General features: G+C 32.6%; 1 protein-coding gene across 15 annotated transcripts in view; it reads right to left on the reverse strand.

Annotated features, from left to right (window-relative positions):
- Positions 1-15,443, reverse strand: part of Dmd (dystrophin) — a 2,110,831-nt gene that overhangs the window by 1,431,761 nt on the left and 663,627 nt on the right. For all 15 annotated transcript variants that reach the window (XM_063242792.1, XM_063242803.1, XM_063242804.1 and 12 more), the window contains one exon: positions 7,158-7,308. In XM_063242792.1, the coding sequence (XP_063098862.1) occupies positions 7,158-7,308 (151 nt within the window). The remainder of the gene's footprint in view (positions 1-7,157; positions 7,309-15,443) is intronic.

Here is a 15,443-nt window from a genome sequence, read left to right on the forward strand (position 1 = left end):
TGCTTCCTAAGTTCCAGAATTATAGAAATACAGCATCACACCCTGCCAAGTATATCTTCTCAATATGAAATATTTTCAGACTGTTTAAACATGAACTACCATATAAAATTCTTACTAGGTTCATTTTTCTTAGTAGATAGCACCTAGATATTTAACTGCTAACAATATACAAGCTACACAATATATATAATCATTAGTTTCAATGAATAATAGAGTTACTGGATGGCTATCAGAAATATTTTTTTTCACAACCTAAACTTCAAACATAGGTAATATTCAAAAGGGAACTATTTTATAGTATTTAACAGAGACATGATGCCATGTTTGGCCTTATTGTTAACCTGAAATGGATTTATGCTCAAGTATTTCATTCTCTTTTTCAAGAAAAATAAATGCCTTCAGATTTATGTTATCATATCTAGTATAGCTGTCTTGCAAAGAGTTTCTCCTAAAATGTAATCTCAAATATTTTACAGAGTTAAGTAATTCATTTACATTATTAGTTATTTGTATAGTTCAGAAGTAGACACACTCTATGTGAGGCTACCTAAAAATTGAGCAATATATAAGCACTTTCATTTCCCTTTGTCAAATTCAAATCTAAAGTATGGATACTATGAAAGAAAAGCATTATAAAAGCTATTAAATATAAAAAAATGAACAATGTATCCAAGACAAGGGAGTCCTGGGCAGGTATCAATTTAACAGATGCATTAATAACTTTCAAATCTGCTATTCTGAATAATGCTATTAAATCAATAAACATTAATTTCTAATTAACTAGCGATCTGTTAGAAACACTTGGATCATTAAAATAACATCTGAAATAAAATCTGAGTACAGATTTTAATTTATATTTTAATAGATATTGGTATCATCTAACATGAAAATTCATGCTTGTTATCTTCTGTTGATAGAATGTTGATGGGAAAACTAAATGACTTCTCAAGATTTTTAAAATGTTTAAGAGTTACATATAAGAGTACATTATATATAGGTATACATACATGTACACCTATATATAATATACCAATATGATACTCTCTTTTTTAATAAAGTTTATGTCGAGATAGTATTATTAACACACAATTTCATAATCAGTAATTTAAAAGTGTTAAGATATCTGAATAAGAGAATGAAATACACAAATGGAAATTTCAAAAGGAAAGTCAAAGATAGAGGGTAGCAGAAATATTTACTCCATGTAAACAATTTTAAGGATGTTCTTGGTTTACACTTAAATTGTTTTCTTGCTCCCTACATACAACTCTTTTTAGTATTATCAAATATTATCAAATATTCACGTTGTTGTCAGAAAAAAAATTGCCAAAACTAAGTAGAATTAGTGAGAGCTATTTCAACATCTGTTCTAAAAATCCGAGAGCAATTGTTTGCTAAGTGTTCTGCTGGGCATTGGAGAAACATAAGTAAAGTCTGTTTCTGTGGTTATAGTATGGAATTGGGTTTTTATTGAGTATAGTGGTATATTTACCTCCATATGTGTTCAAATTTCATTGAACAGTTTTGAGCGCAAAATACATAGACTCCACATCAGTAATTAACACCATGTCAATGTAATCTTACTGATAATAGGCAAAAACTTTCTCAAAGTGAAAGGTGCTATTTGAATCTGTGGCATTCTTCGGTTTCATCTGAATCATTCATCTTTCTCCCAAATATTGTATTTATATTTCTAATGCCAATTTTCTTAATTCCAATGCTTGGCTCCCATGTGCCCAGATTCACAACCTATTATTTCAAGTCTCTTGTTCATTTTCTATATCTATGTCTGTTGGCTCAATTGTTCAGCTCCAAAATGCTCACTACACTGGTTCAAAATTTTCACTGACATGCCTTCATGCAGTTTCTATATTGTTTACTTTCTGCAATATCCTAACATGGCTTCTGATCTCCAGATTTTCTGGTTTTTTTTTTTTTTTTCTAGCATTTTACATTTATTTATCTTGCTAAAAATTATTTTTCATAGCCAAATGTGATGTCACACACCCATAATCTCAGCACTCCAGGAGTTCAAGGCAGGAAAATCCCAAATTTGAGCCCCGGTCAGTCAACTTAGTGACATAATAAGGTCCTTCTTAAAATAGAAATAAATAAAAAGGGCCAATGACCTAACTTCAGTCTTTAGTATTAAAAAAAGGAATTAAAATTTTCTCTCTTTAACTACAAAGATAGCTTTCTGTGGCCCATAGAACAACTGAAAATGCCTGAGTCTTGTGTACAAGACTACCCATGACCAGATTTTAGCCCTCTATCATTATACTGCTAGTATAGTATAATTGCAATATGTAAGCAAGGAAAATAATACAGGTCACATTTCCCACCTCATTTTATCTGCTAAACTAAATTGTCATTAAAAAAAAACAAAAACAAAAACAAACAAACAAACAAACAAACAAAAAAACTTCCGTATGCTGTAATGGTCACTTTTTTCTATTTTTTTACATAAGGTACTGAATGTAAGCTTCTAGGCAAACTTCGCATATCTTTGCCCTCTATATTTTTTAGAGCATCCATGTGCTTTAGGAGTGTTTTTTTTTTTTTCCAGTGATATTGAAGTAAATGCAATGGAATGTCAGATTTTTGGCAAGATTATACCTATTCTTGTTACAGGAACATCTAGATCACTTTAAAGGTCACCAGATGAGGAAATTTCACAGTCTTGGAAAGATAAATATTTGAGATTAACTAAGTTTCATAGAAAGGACAAATGAATGAGCTTCTAAGAGGTTATTTTATTTATATTATTCAGCATTTAATACAGATTATTCACTGAAATTTGAACAGGGTAGTGCTTACACTTACACCTACCAATTGTAATAACTCTTATGGAAATGAATTTGTTGATGCAGTCATGGAGACAATGTATCTATGACAAAACCTACATTTTTCAAAAGAATTGGAAACGTAGCTAGTAATCCAAAGTATACAACTGATCCCAGCCTGAGGACCATGAGTCCAAATATGCCATACTATTTCCCTTTTGATGAAAATACCCTCCAAACTAGCAAACTGCATTCTCATTAATTAAAGCTCAATTCCAGAGCATGCTTTTACTCCTTAATATTGTTTCCATTGAGAAAACCCTCAGCAACATCACTAAGAGTCCATCTCTTAAGATAGAAATGAACAGCCACAATTATTTCTGACATAATTCTTAAAAAGAGAGCAAGAAGTTTAATGTGTGCATTCCCCCAGAGAGAATCACTCTTGGGTGTCACAGCCATAAACCAAACTTCTACATTCTGTCTCTAAAGCAATAACTATGAAAGCTAAATGGTTTCCTTCAAATATTTTTAGACAATTGAATTTTTGAGTCACAAAGAGTTAATGGCTTGTTTAGATTTAATAATGGTACCACCAATATACAATCAATTTCTTTACTTAGTATTTGGCAGGTTTAGTGAAAGTGTCTTCATGACATCTCACAGTGGTTGGATTTCTAATCTGCCTCATAATAAAATGCTGTTGAAGTGAAGATAGGACACGACCGTGTCACAGAATGAACAGAAGCTTATCTGGAATACTCAAGGTGTACTTGCGAATTTGCACACATTTTTATCTCACTCTTCATTTGACAATGAGAGCACAGGCCCTCTCATCTGAGCAGAATTTAAATCAAGTTCTCCCATCCAAATATGTACTTTTCTTTTTGTCATTTGTGATCATCTTAGAAGAAAAGACAATGGAGATATTTAAGAATTTTAGGTTTAAACAAGTTAATAATCTAAAGATGGTACTAGGTTAGAAATGGGTAATGCAACAGTGAAAAGCTAGTTTTTTGGATGCTACAAAGTAACTGATGTACTCTGCTGTGAGGAGAAATTTTGTCATTTCTCTTGATTTATCATTTTAGGGGCCTTAATTAAAACTTAGTTACTTTGAGAAACTATTTTTCTCCTTTCATAAGATGAAAGATGGCCGGAGTGACAAAAATATTTTAAGTATACTGTTAAGAAAATATATGTGTCACATTTAAATTAATTCTATTTATTTTTATTTGCAATTAACACTTAGCTGTACATATTTATGGGCAATGATGCTATTTTTCTAGATGTATATAGTATTTAAAGTTCAAATCTGGTAATTAGGTACTCCTTTTAAAATTGTATGTTAAAAAATTTCTTCTCAAGGAAATTACTTTCAAGTAAGAAAGGACATTACAAATCACCATACTTTCTGTTGAATAATTGTCTATCCCTTGTTTTAATTTTTTAAAAGCTAATCTGTCCTAAAATAAGTTTAAACAGGTAAAGTTAGAATGCATTCTCACTGTGAGCAGGCAGAACAATTCCTCTGCTCTTGTTATACATTTCACATGAATAAGTTCTGGATATAAAATATTACATAATCAACTTGCATATAATGTTTTGGTTTTTCAGTTTCAAATTATTTTCCTGGAAGCAATTGCATACTCAGAAATGGCATATTTTTAAGTAATGGACAATTTATTCAAATTTTATGACAATATTAGTCAAATATTTTCCATCCCATTCACTTTATATCTTCCAGAGAAAAATGCAAAGCACTTCAGTATGTTAAGATCCCGGAAAGTTTGTCTAACCTGAATAGCCTATGCAGAGTGCCAGGCTAACGCCTTTCCTCTTAGCTGCTTTTGTTATCCACACTTACAGATACCTAAATATTCTTCTGCCTTTCATTTAAAGCCTTTCCTTTTGCTTTCCTATTTACACACCAGGCATCCAGCACCAGCACCCTGCCTTGTGATAGTCATTGTCACGGGTTTACTCTTGTGCTTTTTTGAAATACTTCTTATTCCTAAAGTACTGGACACATAAAAACTTACTGGAAGGAATATCAGAAGCCAATTGGCTGAACAATTTTGTATCCAAAGAGAATATATGGAGAACCTGAGAGATTCGGTGGTTTCTATAAAAGCACAAATATGATTAGTTCTACAGTTAGAACTCAAGAAATGTGTCTGATACAATATTAGAGTTTTCCTAAAACATGTTGTAAGGAAGAGATATGGGAGCAAACAGTTTATTTGGGTGACAGTCTCACGATGCATTATGAAAGTCTCTGTAAGTGTGAAGCAAGCTACTCCTTGGACATTTTCAGCTTGATATTTCTGGAGAATCTCTAATAGACTGTGGGAAAATACCTTGGAATGGTCTTGCCATGGGACAAGAATTCTGTGGGAATAATACATCAATTTCCACGCTTGGTTAAAACCACCTCTGACAGCACTGCTTCAACTTCCTATGCATCCTAAATGGACTGGGATGTTCCTGCAGCCAACTGAAGCCCTCAGAATGAATCCCTGATGAATACAAAACTTCACCATATCCAACTTTCAATATAGGTAAAGGGAAGTGGGAGGTAAAAAGATCCATGAGAGAAGAGTACAATCTCCACAGGGAAAGTAGTACAAGTAGATACCTAGCACCAGATCTAACTTTCCATCAAATGTTCAGCTAGAACCTATGAGTGTATAAATATTACTTAGTCCCAACGTCCAAGTGATAATTACAATCTTGCTGTTTTTATCCCTAATGATGTGCTGTGTGGAGTTAACATAGTTATAACTTTCCTTAAATGCTTGATCTTAAACTGCCCATGGACTGCCTTCAGAGTCTAATAGCAATGACGAGCTCTGTTGGCAAGTAAAATGCAAAACTTATTAAATAAGACTATAAAAATTCTGAATCATAGAAAAGTACTTTTTATCTGTGTGGAAGACATAAAATTAGATCTAACAAATTGGTATAAAAAGAGAATAAAGTTGAGCAAAATTCAGATTTGGGAAGTATGAGTTGAGGGACAGATATTCCCTTTCAAAGCCATAAATTTGACAAATACTGATCCTGATAAATACCACATAAAATAAAGCATATCCAGAGATATGTGAATATCCAATAAACTATGAATAATTTGGTAATTACATTGTAAAAATATTTTTCCTCAAATTCAAACTTAACTCAGCTTTCTGCATGTTTATTTGCTAAACACTGTGAAGATTGCAAAGATTTTTTTTTCTATGTACGTCCCTGTGGTCTGGGCAAAACCCCATTGCAACCATAATACTTAAAGCTAGTTTTAATGTTCTATAGGGTTTATTAGGATGAAATTTACTCAAGCTTGGTTCAGGAATATTCTTACAGAAATTTCAGTCACAGTGGTAAAAAAAATGTTTTCTTACAGCCATAGAACATAACTGTAAATTTATAAATAAATTTAAAATAAGATAGAAATATTAAAATTAAATGATATATTGTGTAGGAAAGTAATGTTACACATGCTCAATTTGTAAAAATCAAATGGCATGATCTAAATATCTGAATCAAAGGCAAAAGTAAAATATCTTAGTCATAATATATTTTTTAATTGAAAGAGAAAATGAAGAAAAATTGAAATAATATACAACAGAGTATCCAATCAGGCTAATAGGAGAGTAACAATAATTGTTAAGTTTTAAATTGTAGTGAATCCCTAAAGAAACTCTCTCTTAAGGAACCAAACTTTTACTAACTCCCATATTCTGTATTCTTCTCTCAGGAATAAGTTTGATTTGGGTTTTTTTTTTTTTGGGGGGGGGGCATGTTGAACTCATGATTTCGTGCTTGCCAGTTAGGTGCCATGCCACTGAGCTGTCCCCAGCCCCAAGTTTGATTTTTTAAAGCACAAAAAGCCTAGTTAAATGTACCTGAAAAGCATCTTAGTTTGTTTTCTGCTGCTATAAAAACCACATTCGATGACAGGCAATTTATAAAGAACAAATTTATTTCCTTGAGTTGGGAAGTCTAAAATCAAGATGCTAGTACATGAGAATCTTCTTATCCAGTTCTTCTCATATGGAAGAGTAAAAAAGATAGCCAGTGATGCCCTGAAGTCTAGAAGAGTCCTAACTTCCTTTATTGGAGGAGACCTCCTGAATTAAATAGCTCTTAAATTCCCCACCTCGTACTGCTATCATGTTGGTAACAAAAAATTTTAGATGGGAGATTCAAAGCACAGCAACAAAAGTTTAAAATGTACTAATTATTTTAACTCTTGCTGATTTCAAGCATTAAAGTTTTTTTTTTCATGTAAACCACAGATGACTGAGTTTATCTATTCATTTAATTTAGATACACACAATGAGTTTCTAGAATAGCACACAAGATAAATACACTAACCTTATGTTGTTGTACTTGGCGTTTTAGGTCTTCAAGGTCAGGTCCAAGGGGTTCTTCCTCCATTTTCTTTGTTCTCTCTTCAGTTTTTGTTAGCCAATCATTTAACTCTTTTAGTTTTTGATTCTGAAGATCCATTAGAACTTTATGTAAACTGAAAATTTGAAAGAAGTCTATTAATACTTCTAGTAAATCAATTTAATATTATAAAACCCACAATTTTGTAAAAGTAAATATTTATAACTTAAACCACATTTAAATCTTTTACATATGTTGAAATATGTAAATTAAGCACCAATCACCTCTGAAGTTATTTATTGGACATAGTATATATATATATATATATATATATATATATATAATTTTCCAACCTTCAGAAAATTTTACAAAGCTAACTAAATGGTAACATGGGTATCAAAGTGCAAAATATATTCAGTAACTGAATTCTTTTTTTTTTTCTCTCTCTGATACTGGGGATCAAACTCACGACCTCGTGCTTGCCAGGCAGGGGCTTATCCTACTGAGCTAAATCCCCGGATCTTCTTTTATTTTTTTTAACTCAATTCTTTATACCCCATTATTTAATATGTGTGATGATTAAAGGTGTCACATATCCTTTTTCATTTCTATTTCAATTTAAAGCAATTTGAACTGTTATACAGAGACATAGAATTATGCATATATATGAAGTGCCACATGATGAGTAAATAAATTTTGTACATTGTGCATTTTTTCAACTAGAATACATCAATTCAAGGTGGATAATTTGGTTCACATACTTAATTTGTTAGATAATTTTGGAAAAGATAACTTCATTTGTGTTTGTTGGGAAAGATACCCACAGTGCCTTGGTCATGTTTGTCCATGTTTGCCATCCCATATAGAGACTTCAAACAAAAATTGTAACTTTGTCAAATACTTCTGTTTGTGAATCAAATTGCTTTCAAACAAAAGCACTTGTGAAATAAGTCACCAATTTGTGTATGTATCTGTGAGTGTGTGTGTGTGTGTGTGTGTGTGTGCGCGCGCGCATATTCACCCTACTGTGCAACAGGGTGCCAGAATTTGTTGCTTTTTAGTGTCCAGTGACCAATCTTATTCCATCCTGTCTAAAACTTCCTTAACAGTCTTTTCACCAAGACATAAGTCTGTGCTTCATTTTCATGAATATGATCTGATCATGTGAATTGTGTTGACTAATATAATGTGGCAGAATTAGCCACATTAGGGATTGGTTTTGAGTTTAATCTGTAAGAGAACTGACAGCATTCAATTTCTTTCCTTTGGAGCCCAGACCCATGTAGCAATGGATCTAGGACAGAATACCAAAAGACTTTAAAGAATGACCTCACATTGTGAAATGATATCTTAGAGGTGAGCTTCCAGCTGAAAGTACTCCAAGGTATAATCTCACGTGTATCATTGAAAGCAGAGAAATATATTGTTGGAGCACTTCCTATATTCTTTATCCACAGGACCATGGTGAAATTATAAACATTTTTCTCAACCAACTGTGTTTTAAAGTTATTTGTTGTATAGAACTAGATAAGCCAAGGTGTGTGTTTCCAATACCAAAACAATTTATTTTGTAAAGTAGTTAAAATAGGGGCTGGAAGGTAGCTTAGCGGCATAAGCGCCTGCCTTGTAAGGAGGCAGTCATGAATTCGATTCCCAGTACCCATAAAAAAGAAAAAGACAAAAAAAGTAAAGTATTTAAAATACAAAAGACCCAAGGCCCAGCACTATAACATGATTTTTATTATGGAAAAAGGGTAGATCAAAATTTCAAAACAAGATGATAAGAGAAAAACAGTAGATAATACATTGCATATTTTTATCTTAAAAGTAGTTATTCAGATTAAATATAAGGGCATAAAAATTCTCCAGTTGATATTAGCACAAAACTTTCTTTACTATGAACTAAGAGACACAAATAGTATAGTTGACTTGCATTTTTTTCTCCCTTTTCCCTTTCTCCCTTTTTTTTCCTCATCCTAGTTTCTTTTTTCCTTATAGATAATTTCTTCTCATTTCACAATATCTACTGTACATTTTAGGACTTATTTCCTCTTACGTTTTCAATTTTTCACAGCAGAGAGACAATATGATGTTTACACATGTGAGTCTGATTTATTTCAGTTATGAGTATGGTCTCAAGTTGCATCCATTTACCTATAAAAGTCTCAAATCTATCATTATTTATGGTTGAGTTGCATTCCATTATACAAAAATATATCTTTTTTATCCATTACTCATTTCAGAGGCAATTGGGTTGTTTCCTAGATTTAGCTATTGCAAGTTGTGCTATTATGAACATGGGTGTACATATATCATTGTGGTGCAATGTTTTTAATCCTTCTCAGAAGAATCCCAGAAGAGGAACAGCTGGGTCAAATGAGACCTCTAATTCTAAATTTCTGAGGAACATCCATACTGATTTCCTTAGTGGTTGCAACAGTCTGTACTCTCATCAAAAGTAGAGAAGGGTTCTTTTCTCCCCACATCCTTACCAACAGTTGTTATTGGTTGATTTCCTGATGACAGCAATTCTTTCTGGAGTGATTTGAAATCTCAGTGTTGTTTTAATTTGCAACTCTCGAATAACCAATGTTGTTCAACATTGTTTAATATATTTACTAGTCAATTATTTATCCATCTGAGAAGTATATTCATCTCAGATACCCTTTTCTTTATTGGCTTTATATTCTCTTATAGTACATTTTGTAATTCTATTTTAGTTTTTAGATCTTCGAACCATTTTAACTTTACTTTAGTGCATGGTGATAGACATAGGTCTAGTTTTAGTCTTCAGCATATAGAGAGCAAGTTTTTTCCAGCACAATTTATAAAAGAGGTTATCTTTCTTCCAGTGAACATTTTTGGCTCCTTTTCCAAAAATAAGGTGGCTGAGTGTGTCTGCATCTTCTAATCTCTTCCACTTATTCTCAGATCTGTTTTGTTTCCAGTACCTTTGATGTATTATTTCAAGTCAGGATTTTTGATGTCTTCTGCTTTTGCTGCCTAGAATTGTTTTGGCCAGTCTAGATCTCTGCTGATTCCAAATGAATTTTAGGAATGTTTTCTGTAGACCTGTGAGGTATGCTAATGGTATTTGATTGGTATTTTGTTTAATCTGTGTAACAATTTTGTTAGTATGGCTACTTTCAGTATGTTGGTTTTTCCTAACTAAGAGTAAGTGATATCTTTCCATTTTCTGATATCCTCTTCAATATCCATTTTGAGTATTCTAATTTTCAATATATAGATCATGTAATCTGCAAATAATTATAACTTAACTTCCTTCTTTCCTATCCTTATTCCTTATATTTCTGTCTCTTGTCTAGTTGCTCTGGCTAATGTTTCCAGAAATATAATGGATGGGAGTTTTTATGGTAGACATCCTTGTTTTGTTCTTCATTTTAGAGTGAAATTTTTCAGTTTTTGTTCATTCAGTATGATGTTGGCTGTTGATTTTTCATAGATGGTTTTGATCAGATGGAGGTAAAGACAACCTATTCCAAATTTATATAGATTTATTTTTTTTTACCATGAAAAAGTGTTGGATTTTTTCCAAAACTTTTACTTCATGTCTTGAGATGATCATGTGATTTTTGTCTTTATCTATGTTGATATCGGGCATTAGATATATTGATTTGTGTGTGTTTAATCTATGCATTCCTGGGATAAATGTCACTTAATCACGCTGTATAATCTTCTTCATGGTTTGCTGCATTTTGTTTGCTAGTATTTTCTTGAGGATTTTTTCCATAGTTCATTAGAGAGATTCGCCTGTAGTTCTCCATTGTGGATGAGAGTTTCATTAATTTTATTATCAAAATATAGTTTCCTCCAGGAATGGGTTTAGGTAGTACTGTTTCCCTTTCAATTTCATTAAAGGGTTTGAGACACTAAATCTTGGCACTAAATCTTCTCTAAATTTTGTGCAGAATTCTTTACTGGTAAGCTTTTAATGATATTTTTAAATATATTTAACTGATACTGAGTTATTCAGAAATTTTGTATCTTCTATATTCAGCTTTGGAAGTTTACGCATATGCAGGAATCTGTCTATTTATCTGTGTCTTACATACAATGAGAATAAATATTTTCAATGTAGGTAGTGATGGTCTTCTGTATTTTTTATTGGATCTGAGGTGATTTCATTGTTATTCATTCCTCAGTGCCAAAATTTGAGTCTTTTCTTTATTTTTTAAAATAAGTTTGACTAAGGGTTTATCAAATTTTTATTTTTTCAAACAACCAAATATTTGATTTATTAATTCTCTGTACTGTTTTCTTAATCTCAATTACATTAATTTCTGCTCTGATACTTATAATATCCTCCCTTGTATGGGCTTTAGGCTTGAGTTACTCTTATTTTTCTAGAAGCTTGAGGTACAACATTAAGTTGTTTATTTGTGCCCATGCTGTTTTCCTGATGTGAGAATTCATCCCTATAAATTTCCTTCTTAGGACTGTTTTCATTACATCCCACAGATTCCAGTATGTTTTATCTACATTTTAATTTCAGATATTAATATTTTTCTTTAATTCCATCTTTGACCCATTGGTTGTTCAGGAGAGCATTGTTTAATTTCCATGTTTTTATGGAGTTTTAGCAGTTTTTTGCCATTAATTCCCAATTTAATAGCCTTATGGTCAGATAAAATGCATGGGATAATTTCAATTCCTTTGCACTCACTTAAGCATCTGTGGCCTAGTGTATGGTCTCTTTTAAAGGATATCCCATGTTGCAATGAGAAAAAAACTGTGTATTCTAATGTTGTTGGAACACTTCATAAACATCTACTAAGTCTATTTGTTCAAAGTCTTGATTCAGCTCTGATATTTCTGTGCTGAATTTTTTTAGATGATCTCTTTGTGACACTGAGTATTGTTATTGCTTATTTTATTTTTCATGTCTATTAACAATTGTCTTATATAGTTGGGTGCTGCCCTATTTGGTGCATATATATTTATGAATGTTATCTCTTCCTCTGGAACTTTTCCCCTAACAAGAATGACGTGACTTTCTTTATCTTTTTGATCATTCTTGGTTTGAATTTCATATTGTCTGCAAACAGAACAGCTACCCCTGCTTTTTTCAGCTTTCTGGTTGCAGGGAATATTGTTTTCCATTCTGACTTCCTTTTCGAGTTTAATGTGTTTCTTGTAATACAGCATATTTGGGGGTCTTGTTTCTTGATCCATTCTGCTTGTCTATTTCTTTTTATTTGTGAGTTGAGGCCATTTAAATTCACGGTTATAACTGATATGTATTGGCTTATTTTTGTCATGTTATTTTCCTGTTGTTAGTTCCTTGCTTTTCCCCTCTGTTTAATTGCTTGCTCTGCCTGGTGATTTGTTTCTGTTGTTTCCTCAGAACTGTGACCATTTTTATGTCTGTCTCGAATATCTTTCAGTACTTTTTGTAGGGTTGGTTTGGTTGTCATGAATTTCTTCTGTTGATCTTTGTCATGGAAGCATCTTATTTGTCCATTAGTTTTGAAGGGTAGTTTTGCTGGATAGATCAATCGGAGATGGAAGTTGCTTTCTTTCAGGACTTGAAATATTTCATTCCTAGCTCTTCTAGACTTAAGGGTTTGTCTTGAGTAGTCTGCTGTGAGTCTGATGGGTTCTCCTTTATAGATAATATGTTTCTTTTCTTTAACAGCTTTTAATATTTGTTCTCATCCTGAATTTCTGGATATACTGTAACATTTTTAACACTTTCCAATTACATTCCTAGCATACTCCACCTATCAATTAGATAACTTTTTGATGTGGCTAAAAATAGAAAGTGACATGATTTCATCCATTCATGAGAAAAGTTGATAATCTAAGCAACATTAACAACCATTTTATGGTAAATATTTGTTCTACTTTGTTACTAGATGTCTCTCAAGTGTCTCTTTCACACATAGGTGCAGTTTTTCGATTATTGGAGTTTTAGATGACTTGGTGTTAGATAGGACTTGGTTAGAAGACATGGGTCATTATATGGGTGACCAGGGAGGGCTTATCTCCCTCCCTGGGTTCTTCCTCAATGCTGTGGGCTTCTTGGTTGCCATAAGTTAGGCAGTTTTTCTTCTGCCATGACTTGCTGTCAAGCTACCATGCCTTGGACCAGTGTACTAAGGACTCAAATGTGCGCCAAATTAAACTCCTTTTAGGTTTGAGTGTTGAGACAAGGAAAGTGACTAAAACAATATTCTTTACAAAAGTCATGTTTAAAACATTTTTTGAAACAATAGCATACTAAACAGTCAGTCAAAAAGGTGGGTATAATTTGAATTCACAACACATTCCTTGTTGTGAGTTATGAGATCTTTGCCAGAAATTTTCATTAATTAGCATATTTAAACATGAAAAACACACCTGAGGCTGTTTAAAATGCTTTAGATTGTTCTATGTATTGATTTTAACATTAATGGATACATTTACCTTGAGCATATTAAAACTAGAAATCTCTTTTTATGGGGAACAGATATGAAGCATCCATTTAAGTAAAAGAAAAAGAAAAAGTTTCAGCTTAAGCCTTTTATACAATGAATACCATCTCAGCATTGCAAAATACATAGATATTTTGCTTTATTGTTTTGGTCTGTCTTGAGACGTGATCAAATAATAATGTTTCATGAGAATTGGGTGCAGTATGATTCCTTGATTTTTTTCCTGTTAAGTTTGTCATTTTGTTAAACTAAAATATCTCACATTTCAAGAGCTGATGAAAAAGTTCCCACATCACTGCTCACATCTGAAGCAATGTTTCAAGTCCAATACATGTTAAATCTTAATGAAAGATTTCATTGTAAAATATCATTTTCATTTTTGTGGACACATATTTCATTCAACATTTAAGTACAGTTCTGAAATTAAGCCGGAGACTCCTATTTATTAGTACACAAAGTGCCTATTTTTATACTCAGTTGCTTGGAGATTATTACAAAAGTATATATGCATACATCTATATGTATAAATATATGTATATATACACAAATATAATATGATATAAACATCATTTTAATTACTTTTATATTCATTTAAGGGGGTACATAGGGATAGGTTCCAATTTGAATTACAGTGATACAAAATGATAATACCACAGAATACATAGCATGAGGGTTGAGACTTGAAAAATTGTGCCATACATTAAAAAAAATGGTTTTCAATGGTGCTGCCAATTGGGTCCAGTGTCTTGTATATCCTAAGCATGTGTGTTACCACTAAGAAAACTCACAATCCTTACATGTTCTAAATACACACTTACTCAAGAACAACCCATGCTGCTCCTTACTGCCACGAAGTTTACAATAAGACTGACCTGCTCCCAATATAAACTTCACTGGAGAGGGAAAGGCTGTGGATAGCATGTATAACTTCCTGAGATATTAGTTAATTATAATTGTGACTGTGCGATAAAACAAAGGCAAATATTAGGTCTACAAAATAAGGAAAGACTAATGCTGCCCTGACATTTGAAGAACTTTAAGCCTGCAAAAGCACCAGAGAAGAAGAAAGATAAACACTGTCTGGATAGAAGGAACTACCTGTGAAAAGGTCCTGTACCAGCACAGATGACCAAAAAGATCAATGGAGTCTTTTTGTGTAAATTGGAGAGGAGTTGTAAAAATGAGAGACTGCACTAATGCCGAGGTTCTGGGAGATTAAATTCCAGGAATTTAAATCTCTGGTAATTTCTTTTGTGAAACCATGATTCAATCTTATGAACCTAGACTCAGGGACTAAACAATAAGAACAGATATGTACACATAAGTTTTTGTCAGATACTACACTTTAAAAATTTATATATACACATCTTTGTTTACTTTTGAAGTACTTGGGATTGAACCAAGGATTTTAGCACTGATCTATGTAACAAGTCCTTTAATTTTTATTTTGAGCCAGAGTTTAAGTAAGGTGAGTCCCTTAATTGTGCTAGCTGGTTTCAGATTTGTGATCCTCTTGTCTTAGCCTCCAAGAATGGTGGATTTATAGGTACATTCCACTGTATGGCAATTGGAGTATTATATTGTCTTCATAGGTGGAACAGAGACATAACCTGCTGTTTGTCATTTGGGAGGGCCAGAATAGCAAAACAATAGGTAGTATATAGGAACAAAGTGCAATCTATGCTATAGGGTTTAATATTATAAGGATTGGTACAGTTAGTCTGGCATGACAGCACATGCCTGAAATCCCAGCACTCCAGGAAGCTGAGGTGGGAGGGACACAGGTTTGAGACCAACTTAGTGACTTAATAACAGTGAAATTCTGTTTCAAAAGAAA

The sequence above is a fragment of the Cavia porcellus genome, unplaced genomic scaffold (assembly GCF_034190915.1).
Source record: "Cavia porcellus strain 051 isolate PalLab524CR breed Dunkin Hartley unplaced genomic scaffold, mCavPor4.1 scaffold_33, whole genome shotgun sequence".
Classification (NCBI taxonomy): domain Eukaryota; kingdom Metazoa; phylum Chordata; class Mammalia; order Rodentia; family Caviidae; genus Cavia; species Cavia porcellus.